Below are 15,436 nucleotides of genomic sequence, written 5' to 3'. Positions count from 1 at the left end.
GAACTTTTTATGGCCAGAAAGAAAGCACAGAGAGTCAAGAGAAAGCTCCCAAATGCCAGAGCAGAGAAAAGATTCTCTTGCCTGGAGTGCAACAGAGAGCACACTGTCATATGCAGCATAGATAACTCGAAGAACAGAGGCACTGCAAAATGCACATTCTGCGAGGCAATTCACCGATGTACTACGAACAGACTTTCCCAAGCAATTGATGTCTACGCGGATTGGGTTGATCACATTGAAAAGAAGTCTTCCAGTTAAAACACCACAGCACTGTACCCACCAATAGTCAATGAATAAAGTAGTTCAATGGAAACTATGCAGAATGGATCAATTATTTAAGTCACTGGGAAAGTGTCACTCTAGAAGAATTTCCAGTAGCATAGAACTAATCCTATTATTACAATGGAATTTCTTGATAATTTCAGAGAGATAGTTCTGACTGAAAAATATCAAGAGAAAAGGTAGATGAAAAACACCTTGAATTTATGGATAAAACCAAGGAAGATGCAAGATACTGTAGAAACAGAAGAAGAGATGCATAAAAAGACCAATAGAATCCTTGTTACTTTAATAAATATTTTCAGTAAATTCATTCCTTCCTGTATACAGATGCCTCCTTCATGAACTTTCTCTCAGTTATTCTCATCCAAAGGGAAATTTAAGTCTGAAATATTCTTAATGAAATATGACTTAATAGACTAATTATAACAGTATTTTACACTAGTACACTCTACTAGGCAGTTGTACTAGTATTAGGCTGCATTTTAACTGATTCCTGGGATAGATTAAATCTGTAAGAAATACTATGCAAGATAGAAATATCCAGGAATCACAGTTAAACCTATATTTACTGTGGGATAGTAGTCTAATACCTCATATAAACTGTAGACTAGAAATATTTCATATATTTCCAACAGAAAATTCACTCTAATCTTACAGTAAAAACTGTCAATCTCAATGAGTAAAAGATCCTTTACTAAGATAATCTGGAAGATATTCATGAAATAGATCCCCTATCCACATTAAAATAGATTCACACCCAGAAGGAATAGTCACTCTGTCATTTCAGTTTTTATTCAGCAGCCTGGTTTATTTTTATGGACAGAGAAGACGGCAGAAGCCACACCCAGCACAGAAGAATCTCATTAGAAATAGACAAGGATGTGACTTACACAGCAGGCCTGACTAAAGTCATGTGTACATTAAATTATTCAGCCCAACAGAAGAAGGGCATCTCAGCTACTGTAATTATAGAAGACGGTGCAGTCCCCAGAAATATTTCAAAAACCCGTGTGGAAAGACTAATTGAAGAGTCAGAGCGTGCAATTGAGACAATCTTTGATAGCTTATTATTGGAGACAGAGAACTCATATAACATAATATGCAGGGTACTCTGTGATAACGGATCATTATTATCAGCAATAATTAATAGTGCCTCTCTTACACTACTAAGCTACAAGGTCCCTATAAAATATCTTGTATTTAGTGTGACAGTAGGCTTGTCCCCAATGAAACATGAAGAGTACATTGTAGATTTAACAGAACCAGAAGAAAGGTCTGATATACCATGCATTACACTTGCCACAGGCTGTGCAGACTATGATACAATTATATCTTATGGATCTACGTCTAAGCCCATTGCAGAACAAGCCTTTCTAGACCTAATATCATACTCCGTCCAGGCCTCCAAGGAAGTCTCTCAGAAGATAATTGAAAAGGCACGGGCATTCGGGTTGTAATTTATTTTGAGTCTTTTGTTTTTTGCATGGATAACTTCGATGAAGACTTAGTATTTTCTGATAATGAGACGAAGTTTGAAGATAATGAGATTCATGTAAGGAAGCAGAATAGAAAGGGAAGGAAGTGGCTGACAACTGTAGAAAACATTCCAGACTCATTTGATATCACAAAGCTAATGACTGCCCTTAAGAAGGAACTTTGCTGCAATGGGACAATTGTCACAGATGCATCCGGGAAGAGAGTTATGCAGATGCAAGGGGACCATGGGAAGAAAATCCAAGAAAAATTGCAAGAAATATTCCCTGCTTATAAGATACTTTTCTTTGGGAATTAGCTGCAAAAATAAAGAATACTAAGATATGATAGAGATGCATTCTCATTTAGTCGCACTCCTGCAGTATACTTCTTCTGGGTCTTTGGGTACTCTGTTGGATAAATAAGAATTTCAGAGTTTTGCCCAAGACCCTGTGAAATTGCATGGGGAAGCATGGGTACAGCAGGATATGGATTCTGACTGGAATACTTTCTGTCTTGTGAATTTGGACTTGTTAATTTTAGTGCTTTTATGCTCTGAGGGGAAACAAGTGGGTGAAAATAACTTGAATTTACTTGAACCAGAAGTAAGACTAAATAGTCTCTGGGCAGAAGAAAGTGCACTATTTCAGTGGCTACGGGTTAACATACAATAAATCTAGCTCATTTATAAGATATGTAGTGATTGAAATTCTTCTGGAAATATTTCTAAATATCTTATTGATTCTTTATACTAATATTAATATTCTGGAATATTTCAGTGGAACTTGCTCAGAGATATTCAAGAGCTTGCAAATTTATTATTCATTCTTACTGGGTCTTAATGAATATATTAATAGGAAGTACTGTTTAAATTATATTTGTGCATTTTTGTGACTGGATATAGTCTAAGTTGCATAGTTCTGAATAGTGGTATTTTTTCTTAGAATATGAAGAAAAATACTGTAATTTAAATACTGGGCTATATTCGATTACAGAAGATGCCTTCTTACTATGTGCACATACACAGTAGTATGATAGTGATAGTCTGGTGATTTACTGTCTTGCAGAATTACAGTTCCCCTTGATTTTCTTATTTTTTTGTGAATTTTCGGAAAAATCATCCAGGAGTACTATGCAAGGGGATTTCAAGTGGAAAATCAAGTGAAATTCAAATATCCATAAGAAGCCAAGATATTCCAAATATAAAGAGAAATAATTATATAGTATAATATAATATATTCACACAAGTAGATATAAATTATTATAAGACTAAAAAGAACTAGTTTTTTATTCCAGAAACCACCCTCTTATAATGCACCAACAAGAATGGACTTACAACTTACATGCACATGCAGTGCACAGTATATATATCTACTCCCAGACTAAATTATACTTGTTTCTGGTGTTTATTATATTTTTTAGATAAAAAAACATTAAAACCCATGCAATTCCATGCGAAGTATATAAATTCAGAATATGCAGGGGGTAATAAATGATATATTGCATGGTGATATAATCCACAGATATAATTATATGATCACTGATATGCATATATTCGGGTTATATATTTAGCCAAAATTACCCAAAAAATGACACACGCAGACTCCAAGCAGTTAGACTACTTTGCATCGAATAAAAAACAAAACAGAAGATTCTTCTGCCAACCAGCACTCAATTTATTCGAGCATTTTACAGTCTTCCAGACAATACCGCATGAGAGATACGACATAGTAAGGTGCCTAGACAAATACTTCAACAGAAATACACCAGAAAATACAGAAGCAGAAGAATTCATTCCTGTCTTGTTCAAGGTGGTTGAAGTACCATGGCACTCCTCAGAGACAGATTCCCCAAAAACTGCAGATTTCCCAAGTCTAAGCGAATATGAGCTAGAGTACTATGATATATGGCAGCTAAAGTTCATTCATACTTTACTGCAGCACCAGATAGAAATAGACCAGCACATGGAAATCTTGCAAAAAGTCACATGCCCAGCACTTACAAAATTGTACGACCACAAGAAGACCCTGGAGGATGCCCTAAAAATACTAAAGAGACATGCATTTCTATCCGCAGGCTGCCATAATATCGTAGGAATACGACAAAATGAATTTCTTTTTTTCAAAGACTATGTGGAGGCAGTCACTGCCAACGTGGACAACCAAATTAGGATCGACCTAGTGCCCGTTAATATGTATAACCCGACACTCCACAAGCAGATAGAGGATGGTCTATGCCTTGGGACAAAGCAATGGATTAATGAGAAGACAGTGCAAGGCATGCAGTGGCACAAGATCATGGAGTTCATTGAATTCAAAGAGAATTACATTGCGACTGCCATGATCAAAGAACAAGAGCAAAAGACGCACCCTCCCCTTCCAGAGCAGCCAGACCCAGTAGAAGGCAAGGAAAATATTCTGGCAAATAAAAAGACAGAAAGAACAAGTGCCCCAGAGACAGAACTATATTGCACCCACCACAGAATAAATACGCATAACTCAGTTGACTGCTACGCCCTGAACAGTAGAGCCAAGGTGCCTTCTACTCTGGGAAATTCTCAAAAAATATCTATGACTGCACTGTCGGGTGGACAGAAGCAAACTGCTGGGTACAAGGGTGGGTGTGCAGGATTTGAAGAAATCTTAGGAATGCCCCAGGCAAAGGGCATAATCAACAAGATACGTGTATATTTCACGATAAATGCCAGCATAGACTGCAATCTCATGAGCACAGCAGCACAGAAGATGCTTGGTCTGCCGGACTTATTTGACACTCGGTCAAAACGGGTCTTTGACCCACTTGGTGGCCAGATTGAGCTTACATCCGTGCACACGCAGGCTGAGATACAACTGGCAATATATAGTCAGTGCCAGTCAGTGCAGAAATTCATGATATATCCGCATAAGGATGTAAAGGTAATCCTGGGCATGCAGTGGATCCGGAGTAATTACACCATGTACATACTCCATTTAGTGCCGGTTGAGAAAAGAAAAGAAGTCATTTCGGGTTTGCTGAAGCATCAGACATCTCCCACGTAGTATCTAAATAAAGGAATTATTTGATTTTTGTTATTTTTATCTGGAATTTAGGCTGTTTCCTTAACGTACTTTTGTTTTTGTTCTATCTTTCTCTTTGAAAATTATTTGGGAATCTGGAAAATCTGCTGGGACAGTATTCTTGGGATTCTTGGTTTTGGAGTAATTTGGTTGAATGAGTGTGTGTGGTTAGTCAATCTGGTGATATATGTGGTTTGAGGCATTCTGAATCATCGGATATAATGGGTTTTATAGTAATTATTTTATAAACTATAGATAAAATGTCTTATATATTATATATTACTGGATTTGGTTATAATATCATTCTGTATTAGGTGTATATTGTATATTAATGAATAGATGAAGTCTGATGTTTATGTATTCATATATTTCATGCTGTGAATATTTTCACTAAAATATAAGACAAGCCATCATATATAAAATATCCCACGGGCCATAAATTAACATAAATAAGCACACCACATGCACAGCCAAAATACTATAATATCACCATGCCATACAACTTCAATTAAATAATACTTCCCCAGAATATCCTGCAATTATTTCCCTCAAGAAGCAACAAAAATATTCACTCTCATAGAACCAGAAAAACACAAAAATACAAAGATTATCCCAATAGCAAATAGACTAAACCCCTTCATTCCACACTATAATTATTATATACCATAAATCTCCCAAAAATACTCACTTAATTTTCACTCTCGACTAAATTCAATAGGAAATGAATTTTATTATTTTAGTTTCATGGCAGACACAGAGTCTATAGGAAATAATAATGCAAAGGAAATACAGAAGATTCTGGAGGATTTAGAAGAAGCATACGAAAGAGACTGTGAATCAAACAAAGAAGGCCTTCCTGCATTAAGAAAACTAAATGACTTAGAGTCAATATACAACAGACTCTTGAAGAAAAAGAATCAGCAAGAATTGCTTGACTTAGGCGTGCTTAAGCTCCTAAAGAAGTGGCTGGAACCACTGCCAGATATGTCACTGCCCCATGACACAGTGAAGCGCAGCATATTAGACGTACTGCTGCACCTGACCCCAGAAGTAGAGCACTTGAAGGAAAGTGGGATTGGAAAGATCGTTTTGTTCTACTCCAAGAACCCATACGAGAAGAAGGGAATCAAGCAGATGGCAAAGCAAATCACTCTAAACTGGATTACAATCGCATCACAAGAAGAGTCACTTGATTATTAACCATGCACCTTCAGATTAATTTTATCTGATAAATCATCATATGCACGCAATTTAAATTAAATCTGTACTCTACTGATTATTCATCATAAATATATCTGAAGCCTTTTTTTTCTTCTCCCAATTCCACTGCACTACTGCACACTGACTCTCGTGAGGGTACTGTCTGTAGTACGTACGGGGTGCTGTTGGTGTAGTTGGTTATCACATTCGCCTAACACGCGAAAGGTGCTCGGTTCGATTCCGGGACAGCACATACCTTTTTTATGCTCCCCCAACCCAAATACACCTTCTGTCCCCGTGACAATCACTTCCCCTATATGTCCCCCAAAGAAAATCCCTCTGTACTCGTACTCTCCAATATATATTCCAATTTATTTTTACTCCTTCCAATTTATTTTTACTCTTGCTCTTTTCAGTAATTTCCGTTATTTTTTACTCTTTTCAGTAATTTCCGTTACTTTTTTACTCTTTTTTGCTGGTGCTCTTGACTGCCTTCAGATAATACTCTGAGGGTGATGCAATCTGCACCTCAGATTGCCCTGTGATCACCTCAAGTGTCTTTGTACATTCCCTCTGAGGATTCATCCCAACAGAAAATGGACACAAATTACAACCGCCCTTCTTGCTGTCTGAGATAATCTTACTGCACAGAATTCCCTTATAATTAATTCTTCCCCCAACTGTCCCATACGCATGCTGTATGCTGTACTTATATTTCTTCTCAAAGTCACTTGCACTGCAACTGAAATTGCTTCTGTACAACGCAATTGCATCCTCCAAGGGAACACCAGCTGCCTTCAGGAAATTATTCAGAATAGATCTGTCACCGTATTTCAAGTGCCTGTTTGTCTTCAACCTATCCAGTACACCAGAAATACATTTTGGAATAGATCTCTCTTGCAGCTTCATTGCTTCTACTGTGACAATTGGTTGCTCTACTACATATACCTTTGGTACACCAGATATATACAGTAATTGTGTACTTTGTCTTAACGTATCTTCAAAGCCCCTTACTAAAATACTCTTTATTCCTTCAATTCCTGCTGTAATTAGACCCTTCTCCATCTCTGTCTTCTCCCGGAGACTGAAATATTTTGTGAAGTGAGAGACCACTTGAACCTGAAGATTACCTCTTAAATATATTCCTAATACTTCATCTGCATCTGATTTCCTGACTAACTCCCCAATTGTATTTATATTTATGCCATTTTCATTGTACCCATCTATTTCCACTGTCAATACGCCTTCATTCACTCTGAATATAAATGGACTTTGAAGTCTCCCTAGGTACTCACCCAGAAATAATCTGAGAACATCCTTATCTAAGGATCTATCTACTCTTAGACGGAAAATACTTGTCTCCCCAATTATGAAATCCTTCAGTCTCTCATGCCCTGTGGCTGCTGATATCTTTGCTGCATAGTGCTGCTTCGTATCTTCAGTGATCTCCTGGTTCTGCAATAGGGCACGTACTGGCAACTGCTTATATCTCTCTATATAACTGTATATTTCATGTCTCTCCCTGACTAGCCCTTGATATTCTACCATTTGGGTTATTCCTGGGACACTTTCGTTGTAGAACCGTAACTCATTTATTCTCATTTTTTTTTAAAAATATGTCATTCGGGAAGTATATAGAGAGAAGACTGGAAATATTCGATAGAGTAAAAGGACAGCAGGAAAGTCAAGAGAAAGTGAAAATTCAAATAAAAACAGTCCATGGGGAAATAGAAGGACTAAGTCATGAGACTACTCCCTTCAAGATCTCACAAGAAATCAACCCAAATCACAAGGAATTCATCGTAGCAAGAGTAAATGAAGAACTCTGGGATGCCCACAGACCCTTTGAAAGAGATTCTGTCGTTGAATTTCTAACATTTTCAGATGAAGATGGAAAGAAAGTCTTCTGGCACTCATCTGCACATATATTAGGGGAAGCCTGCGAGAGTAATTTCCAGTGCAATTTATGTCTAGGGCCACCAACAGAGAGTGGTTTCTTCTACGAGATGCACATGGACAGGACTGTAGTACCAGAGGACTACAAAGCACTCAGGAAGGACATGAGGAAGATAATGAAGGAAAACCAGAAATTTGAGAGATTAGAGATGACAAAGACAGAACTACTGGAGATGTTTGCAGAGAATCCTCTGAAGGTAGAACTAATCCAGGATAAAGTACAGGATAGAAGCACAGTCTACAAGTGTGGACCACTAATTGATTTCTGTCTAGGACCACATATCCCATCGACTGGGTACGTTAAGGCAATTGAAGTCCTGCACCACAGCAGTTCATTCTTCCTGGGAGATTCATCTAGACCAGTCCTTCAGCGTATATACGGAGTATCCTTCCCTTCAAAGGATGAACTTCTGGTGCACCTGATGAACTTGGAAGAAGCAAAGAAGAATAACCACAGGAAGATAGGGGCAGACTTAGATCTGTTCTTCTTTTCCCCAATGAGCCCTGGATCTTGCTTCTTTATGCCCAAGGGCACATTCATTTACAACGCACTCATTCGGTTGATGCGAGAGAACTACAGGAAGAGAGGGTTTAAGGAGGTTATTACCCCAAATGTATTCACTAATGAACTCTGGAAGACAAGTGGTCACTGGGATAAGTACAAGGAAGATATGTTCTGCTTCCCAGCTGATAACACAGAAATGGCCTTGAAACCAATGAACTGCCCAGGACACTGTCTCTTATTCGAGCACATGAGCTGTTCATACAGGGATTTACCCTTGCGTCTGGCTGACTTTGGAGTACTCCACAGGAACGAAGTCTCAGGGGCACTCACTGGCCTGACACGTGTACGAAGGTTCCAGCAAGATGATGCACACATCTTCCTCTCTCAGGAGATGGTTGCAGGTGAGATTGAACAGTGTCTGCAATTCCTGGAGGAAGTCTATGGATTGCTTGGGTTTAAGTACACTGTCTGCCTGAGTACCAGACCAGAGAAGTACATTGGAGAAATATCCGTATGGGATGCAGCTGAGGCACAGCTTAAGGCAGCCCTGGAGAAGAGTCAAGTCGCATGGACACTCAATGAAGGAGATGGTGCATTCTACGGCCCAAAGATAGATATCTCCGTATGTGATGCACTTGGGAGAAAGCACCAGTGTGGTACTGTCCAACTGGACTTCCAACTGCCTGAAAGATTCGCTTTAAAGTACGCAGGAAAGGAAGGTTCTTCAGAGCGGCCTGTCATGATCCACAGGGCCATCCTTGGGAGCGTAGAGAGAATGTCAGGGATACTCCTGGAGCACTACAAGGGAAGATTACCTCCTTGGCTTAACCCAAACCAAATTGCAGTCATCCCCGTCTCACAGAATGAAATACCATACGCCCGGGTAGTAGCACAGGAGATGAGTGAGATGGAAGTGTCAGTTGATGCATCTGAGTGCACTTTGAACAAGAAGATTTTGAATGCAGAGAAGGCCAGGTACTCGTACGTCATTGTAGTGGGCCCTAAGGAGGCAGCAGCACACCACGTGTCAATCAGAAATCTAGTGAATAGAACAACAGTAACGGTCACCCTACAGGCAGCACGGGAAATGATCACAGAAGGAATCCGTAATAGAGTCAGTGCACCCGCAGATGCCATGCAGTTCCTGCCATCACCCGGGACAAAGGGCCTCCCAGCACAGGTCTCCCAGGCAATGGTCTGCCTGGAGAAACTCGTCCTTGCCATAAAGACAAAGGTCATGGAGACCCTCAGAATAAGATAGAATATCTGCACACCAGGAAATAAACATAATTTATCAATCCATTATAAGCACCAGATAAGAATATTTACTGATAAAAGATAAGATAGATATACTTTAACTTATCTCATGTCGGTTATACTTTATTTATATCTTGACTGTTTCAAGACGTACATGGACATATCTTGACATATATTGTCTAAAGATGACTTGAATAAGACATATATATGGACTAAACTTAACTAAAACAAGACATATATTGACTAAACTTGTATAAACTTGACTAAAACAAGACATATATGGACTAAACTTGACTAAACTGGCATAAACTTGACTGAAATACGACATATATTTACTAAAACAAGACTAAACTAAGACTAAAACAAGACTAAACTAGTATAAAACAACACTAAACTAAGACCAAACTAACCCTAAACCAAGACATAACTAGTATAACCCAAAGAATATATATATACCACTATACATTCTGTGATATATCTATCTTTTCACTAGAAAATAACTGTATTCTGAATATCAGTTTTAAATTTGATTTTTTTTAGTTCATTTCCTTTTATGGTTGACTTGCAAATAGAACACATTGGACAGCCCATAAATAAGTCTATGCTTTCCGTGGGCACAGAAATTGTCAAAAAGAATATGAAGAATATACTGGATGGTGTATTCTCATACTCCACAGGAAAAGAGATAGATATTCCTATTATTTCCATTATGAAATCTCTTGTGATTTCGGTTGGAATTATTTCCTTAATGACAGGCGTACTTTCAATAACCTGCCGGCTGGCAAGTGGCTGTAAGTCTTTAATTGACATGCACAGGGAAAAAATATTCATGAAGCAACAAGCCATAGTGGGCCCACAGATAAATAATGTGACTGTAAACTCAAAGAGAGAAGAATATTTACGTATTATATACAATGGATTAATCCTAGTATTCATGGTTATTTTTTGCAGTTTTGTATGCCGTATAATTTGGTCTACAATTATATACGGGTTCAATGAGATAAATGTACCATTATTCCCTGGGATACTTTCTGTTGTACTCTCTGTACTTTTGCTAGTGTCTTGTGAATTTGTTATCTGGGTTATATCAAAGATTGCAAAGACCCTTGATGTCCAGACTGCATATCCTCATTTACGTGTTATTTCCATTGCCTTTATGTTTTTGGTCTCTTATGGGTTTGTATTCCAGGAAGTAATGGCTGCATACTCTCAGGTGGTTGACTTTGGTCTATGCAGTTTCTCAAATATTCATGCCCTAACTGCCATTTTCTTCTTGTTTTGGTTGTTCTTCTTTACACTTTCCGTTATATATTTCTCTTTGTTATCTCTTACCTTCGGGTTTGAACACACTATGTCCTACGTGAAGGAGACATTTTCGCAGAGTTACATGCGCCCTACTACTTTCTCTGTGGCGTAGTAAGGAAATAGCATTTTCATCCAGGAATATGCTGGAATAATGGTTACTTGCAGACTAATTCGGGTTAGATTGGTACTCCATGAGTACTTTAGTCTGAACTTTTTGGATGTTAAATATAACCTAATATTAACTGAAATATTCGAAGAATATCCAGTGCAAGGAACCAATGAATGATAATAAATATTATAATACACTCAGGCACTAGACTGTTTATAGTTTATATAAGATATCTACTTTATTTATGGCTTATTGTGGTTCATGGATATTTCTTACTGAATAATGTCCTTTGTTGTAGAAAGTGACTAAGGCAACTGCAAAAAATAGACAAGATAGACAAGATATACAACTGCAAAAGATAGACAAGCCAGATATAATTACTTCATAAATCATGAATATTCCTAAGAGTAAGAGTAAGAGAAGAGAATATTAAGTGTCTAGTGGTTATTTTTGGTTTCAGATATCTCTTTAAGTTACTTCATAAATTATATGTATTCATTATGTATTATATAGTTATTCTGTGCTTGTATACTTTATGACAGGCATAAAATGAACTTGTTCTTTCTTTTCATATACTGACTGTATTATTACTCTATTTATATTTCTTTTTTTTTTGCACTTTGTAAAATAAAATCTGTACAGATTTGATTTTCTGGGATTCTTTTCATGAAGAGATTGCAAATCAAAGTGCACTAAAGATAAAAACAAGAAAAATAGACAGAAGAAGGATAGTTCTGTTCTAGGTGTTTTAGACTCACAGGCACACTAAAACCACAGATATATCTACTTTTTAAGACTCTTTGGAAAGTAATACAGAAGGGTGGATTTCAGTATATCTGCATCCTCCTCAATGGTTGGTATACTTGCATGGTAGTTAGCCCACCGGATAATATATGTCTCCAGGGATAAAACAAAGGCTTCATTAGGAAACACTATATCCTCTACAGAGACCAGTGTGGAAGTGTATACCACAAGGTCACTAATTAAATAATTAAACACTGCGTTTGAAAATAACAGCTTTTTCTTCAGTGCCCAACACAAATCATCTTGCGTACATGCTCTTCCAATGGTTATACCAGGATCTGCAAGCAAGTCCTTGTTTATGCCTTGAATAATCCTGAGAGAGACAGAAAGACATTTTGCGTATTCTATAGCACAGATGTCCTTGGAGAGGTAAAACTTCATATAAAAACTCAATAAATTTCTAAGAATTCTGTTAAGCATAATTATACTCCTCATAGTAGGAGAACCATCTAAAGATGCCATGACAGACAGCATACGCACAATCTCACCAGTATTCTGAATGCGAAGTATTTCGTGTCTGTCAGATGAAGAATATTTCACCTTGAATTTCTCAAAGGCAGAAAAACTCTCCTGAATGGATGCCCAAAGAGCATCTTCTTGGTGGACACTCACCTCAGAGAGATAGTCAGAGTAAAGGCCAGGCGTAAAATACCTTAAAATCACTGGTATTTCTGTATCCTTAAAATTCTTAGTATTTTCATACATTCTAATCATAATATTACTTGAGAGAAGGTACATAGAGATGAATGAAGGCCTAAATAAGGACAGCCGTGCATGTGCCTCTTGAATATAAAATAAAACCAGTTCTTTCCAACAGGACAATTCTCTTGACATATAATTATATTTCAACAGTCTTTCAAGCTTCCTTACAGGGTGACAGTGGGATATTTTTAATAAACAGACTTCCATGTACGCCTGACACTGAATTTCAAGTAGCTCCAGGAATAGAAGGTACTGAATATGATGGGATGAGTTAAATTCCATTTCTGCGTATTTTTTCTCTTCTGTGAATGTGAGAAAGAAAAGTCTTCCATCACCAAACAAAAACTTTGAATATGGAAGAAAGTCCGTTATTGCAGATAGTGCGCATTTAACTTGAAAAAAATAAGATGCCTGTGATACTAGACCCATCTGAAGGATATTTGAAATTGTTCTATTCGGGTTATATCCATCCAGAAGGAGCCGTGATATACTGTGCATATATATCTGTCTGCCGCATGTAAGATAGTCTAGTCTCTTTGTACTGCTCATTCTTGTCAGCATATTAGCACTCTCTGGTGATTCCAGAAAAAGAAGATTTTCAGGTTCTTCCAAAAGACTTCGCATTTTATTACTGGAGATAGTGTCTTCCAAGGCAACTGTAGCAGAAATAAAAGCATCAATGTATTCCTGCAGTTCTCCCGGATGTCCTTCTTGAATTTGCCCAGAATTCTTGAGCATCACAAAGATCGACCTATAAGAAAGCACAGGAAGGTCAATTGCCACTTGACATGCACACTCCACCTCGTATGCTGCATCTGTCACAAGGACATAAATATTTGGCTGCTGCGTAGAGTACCATCCCCCATGGTCAGCCATTTCTTCTGGTGTCAGCTCATGAAAGTTCTCTTTTAATTCTTTTGCTTCACAGAGGGTACTGAGTGCAACTGAAATTAGTCTATTTTCAGGCTGTTTTTTAAGTATATATGCACCATGGTCATTTGCCCTTCTAATTCGCAATTCAAACAGATTCATTGAGTACTTAAGGACCTCTTCAAAACTGCACTTTTTTTGGAAGAATTCCCTCTCTTGATGGTTTGAAAATATTTCATCCACTAGGTCTGGCTGTCTTGTGATAAATCTGAAGTAGTTATCCATTCTGTCTTCAATGCTTTCAAATATCTGCAAATAACCCGTACAATATTTATGCAGTAATTCTGATGTATTTTTGTATATGGCAGCAAGCATCTCCTTCTTATTACTGTTAAATGAATTAATTGTAACGGAAAATGACATTTCAACTGCATCACCATTCCCGTCGTAGTCTATGTACTGGCAACAACATGACATATTAACCATCCAATCTATGCATATTTCATGTTTCAATGGAAGTTCGTCTACCACTAGTCTGTAGTACTTCCCGAATACGTATACGTGAAATTGTGCATTCCCAGAGACTACGTCTACTTCCTTAACGTATGGAAGTATTTTTGGATTCTGCCAATTACTTTGCAAGTAGAATTGTTTGTTTATTTCTTCCCTACTGGCGCAGTGTTTCAATGGATCTGCTCTTTGTATGATCCTGTTATTCACCATATAATGATGCATCTTATTTGTCTCCAGGATACGGTTATTTATTTGCACTGTTTTCCTCCAGTCACCCACTGTAAAGTATTTCTTAAAAATAAGAAAGTCTTCATTTAATTTATATATCCCTGGTATCTTGATGGAAGGTATTTTTTTTGATATTTTTGAAACTGCCTGAAATGACCATTGAATAAATCCCTTCCAAGCACAGAAGTCTATTGCATTCATGAATTGAAATGAGACTGAATTGGTTATAATTTCCAATCGATCCAAGGATATGGATATATCTGTCACAGGCACATTGCACATAATTCTGTCACTCTCTGAGACTGTTTGGTCTATGGTTTCACTTAGTTCTTTCTCTAAGGCATCAGATACAGTTGATATAATTATGTGTGGAATATGGTTTATATTATATTCCAGTTGCACGTACCCAAGTGCACCTTTATTTTTCCCTTTTGTAATTCTCACTATTGTCACATTTCCTTTATACCCGAATATCCCATACGCCTGCACACTCATTGACTGCAAATATGAAAATCATTCACTAATTAATTTTAATTAAATTGACAGTATTACACGGCAAAGTATGGAATTATTTCAGTAAACCAGGATATTATATGTTTATATGCATATTATTTGGGTACTTCCCAGGGAAACCCATCTATTCCACATTGCACAAAGTCATTCTCCTTTTATTTTGAGTTTCATTCAGAATGGTTCAACATAATTATGCAATACACATGGGTACAGTGCATATTTTAATGGCACCATTTAATAGCACCATTAGAGGTCTCCTTATAGCCCGAATTTAACTTTCAATGAATTTCCATGAAAACATTGTAAAGGTCATTCTAATTTGGGGTATACATATATACAAGAATTCACCTAGAATAGACATAAATACGTCTTATGCATATAAATTGACCTAGAATACATATAAATTCACACATAAACCTACCTAGAATATACATAAATTCACAAGAATTCATACATATAAATTAACCTAGAATAGACATATACACAAGAGAATTCGTACATATAAACCTACTTAGAATACACAAGAATTCACATATAAATTCATCTAGAATACATAAACCCATCTAGAATATACAAGAATTCACCTAGCATCCATATAAATCCCCAAATATTCTCACCCTTTATAACCCGAATTATTTTCATTTCTAATTTCTCTCTGCAGGA

The 15,436-nt window shown here is 37.2% G+C and overlaps 9 protein-coding genes and 1 non-coding gene across 10 annotated transcripts; 8 read left to right on the top strand and 2 right to left on the bottom strand.

Moving 5' to 3' along the window:
* Nucleotides 1-9: 9 nt before the first annotated feature.
* Nucleotides 10-258, top strand: NESG_02096 (uncharacterized protein; the record flags this gene model as incomplete). Its single annotated transcript, XM_053049708.1, has 1 exon — nt 10-258. The coding sequence occupies one exon, from the start codon at nt 10-12 to the stop codon at nt 256-258; it is 249 nt and encodes an 82-aa protein (XP_052903879.1).
* Nucleotides 259-1,097: 839 nt separating this feature from the next.
* NESG_02095 (uncharacterized protein) lies at nt 1,098-1,739 on the top strand (the record flags this gene model as incomplete). The annotated part of the gene is made up of 1 exon (XM_053049707.1): nt 1,098-1,739. The coding sequence occupies one exon, from the start codon at nt 1,098-1,100 to the stop codon at nt 1,737-1,739; it is 642 nt and encodes a 213-aa protein (XP_052903878.1).
* A 26-nt stretch (nt 1,740-1,765) lies between these two features.
* Nucleotides 1,766-2,074, top strand: NESG_02094 (uncharacterized protein; the record flags this gene model as incomplete). The annotated part of the gene is made up of 1 exon (XM_053049706.1): nt 1,766-2,074. One exon carries the CDS (start codon nt 1,766-1,768, stop codon nt 2,072-2,074), a length of 309 nt encoding a protein of 102 aa, XP_052903877.1.
* Nucleotides 2,075-3,344: 1,270 nt separating this feature from the next.
* On the top strand, nt 3,345-4,793 carry NESG_02093 (uncharacterized protein; the record flags this gene model as incomplete). The annotated part of the gene is made up of 1 exon (XM_053049705.1): nt 3,345-4,793. One exon carries the CDS (start codon nt 3,345-3,347, stop codon nt 4,791-4,793), a length of 1,449 nt encoding a protein of 482 aa, XP_052903876.1.
* Nucleotides 4,794-5,555: 762 nt separating this feature from the next.
* NESG_02092 (uncharacterized protein) lies at nt 5,556-6,011 on the top strand (the record flags this gene model as incomplete). The annotated part of the gene is made up of 1 exon (XM_053049704.1): nt 5,556-6,011. One exon carries the CDS (start codon nt 5,556-5,558, stop codon nt 6,009-6,011), a length of 456 nt encoding a protein of 151 aa, XP_052903875.1.
* A 179-nt stretch (nt 6,012-6,190) lies between these two features.
* On the top strand, nt 6,191-6,264 carry NESG_02091. Its single transcript has one exon. It is a non-coding gene; the product is annotated as a tRNA-Val (tRNA).
* Nucleotides 6,265-6,473: 209 nt separating this feature from the next.
* Nucleotides 6,474-7,613, bottom strand: NESG_02090 (uncharacterized protein; the record flags this gene model as incomplete). Its single annotated transcript, XM_053049703.1, has 1 exon — nt 6,474-7,613. The coding sequence occupies one exon, from the start codon at nt 7,611-7,613 to the stop codon at nt 6,474-6,476; it is 1,140 nt and encodes a 379-aa protein (XP_052903874.1).
* Nucleotides 7,614-7,627: 14 nt separating this feature from the next.
* Nucleotides 7,628-9,733, top strand: NESG_02089 (uncharacterized protein; the record flags this gene model as incomplete). The annotated part of the gene is made up of 1 exon (XM_053049702.1): nt 7,628-9,733. One exon carries the CDS (start codon nt 7,628-7,630, stop codon nt 9,731-9,733), a length of 2,106 nt encoding a protein of 701 aa, XP_052903873.1.
* A 549-nt stretch (nt 9,734-10,282) lies between these two features.
* NESG_02088 (uncharacterized protein) lies at nt 10,283-11,146 on the top strand (the record flags this gene model as incomplete). The annotated part of the gene is made up of 1 exon (XM_053049701.1): nt 10,283-11,146. One exon carries the CDS (start codon nt 10,283-10,285, stop codon nt 11,144-11,146), a length of 864 nt encoding a protein of 287 aa, XP_052903872.1.
* Nucleotides 11,147-11,926: 780 nt separating this feature from the next.
* Nucleotides 11,927-14,755, bottom strand: NESG_02087 (uncharacterized protein; the record flags this gene model as incomplete). Its single annotated transcript, XM_053049700.1, has 1 exon — nt 11,927-14,755. One exon carries the CDS (start codon nt 14,753-14,755, stop codon nt 11,927-11,929), a length of 2,829 nt encoding a protein of 942 aa, XP_052903871.1.
* Nucleotides 14,756-15,436: the final 681 nt, after the last annotated feature.

This window comes from Nematocida ausubeli, assembly GCF_000738915.1.
Source record: "Nematocida ausubeli strain ERTm6 chromosome Unknown supercont2.5, whole genome shotgun sequence".
In the NCBI taxonomy this organism is placed as follows: domain Eukaryota; kingdom Fungi; phylum Microsporidia; genus Nematocida; species Nematocida ausubeli.
Note: the sequence above shows the minus strand (reverse complement) of the source record. Positions and strands in the feature narration are given on the sequence as shown.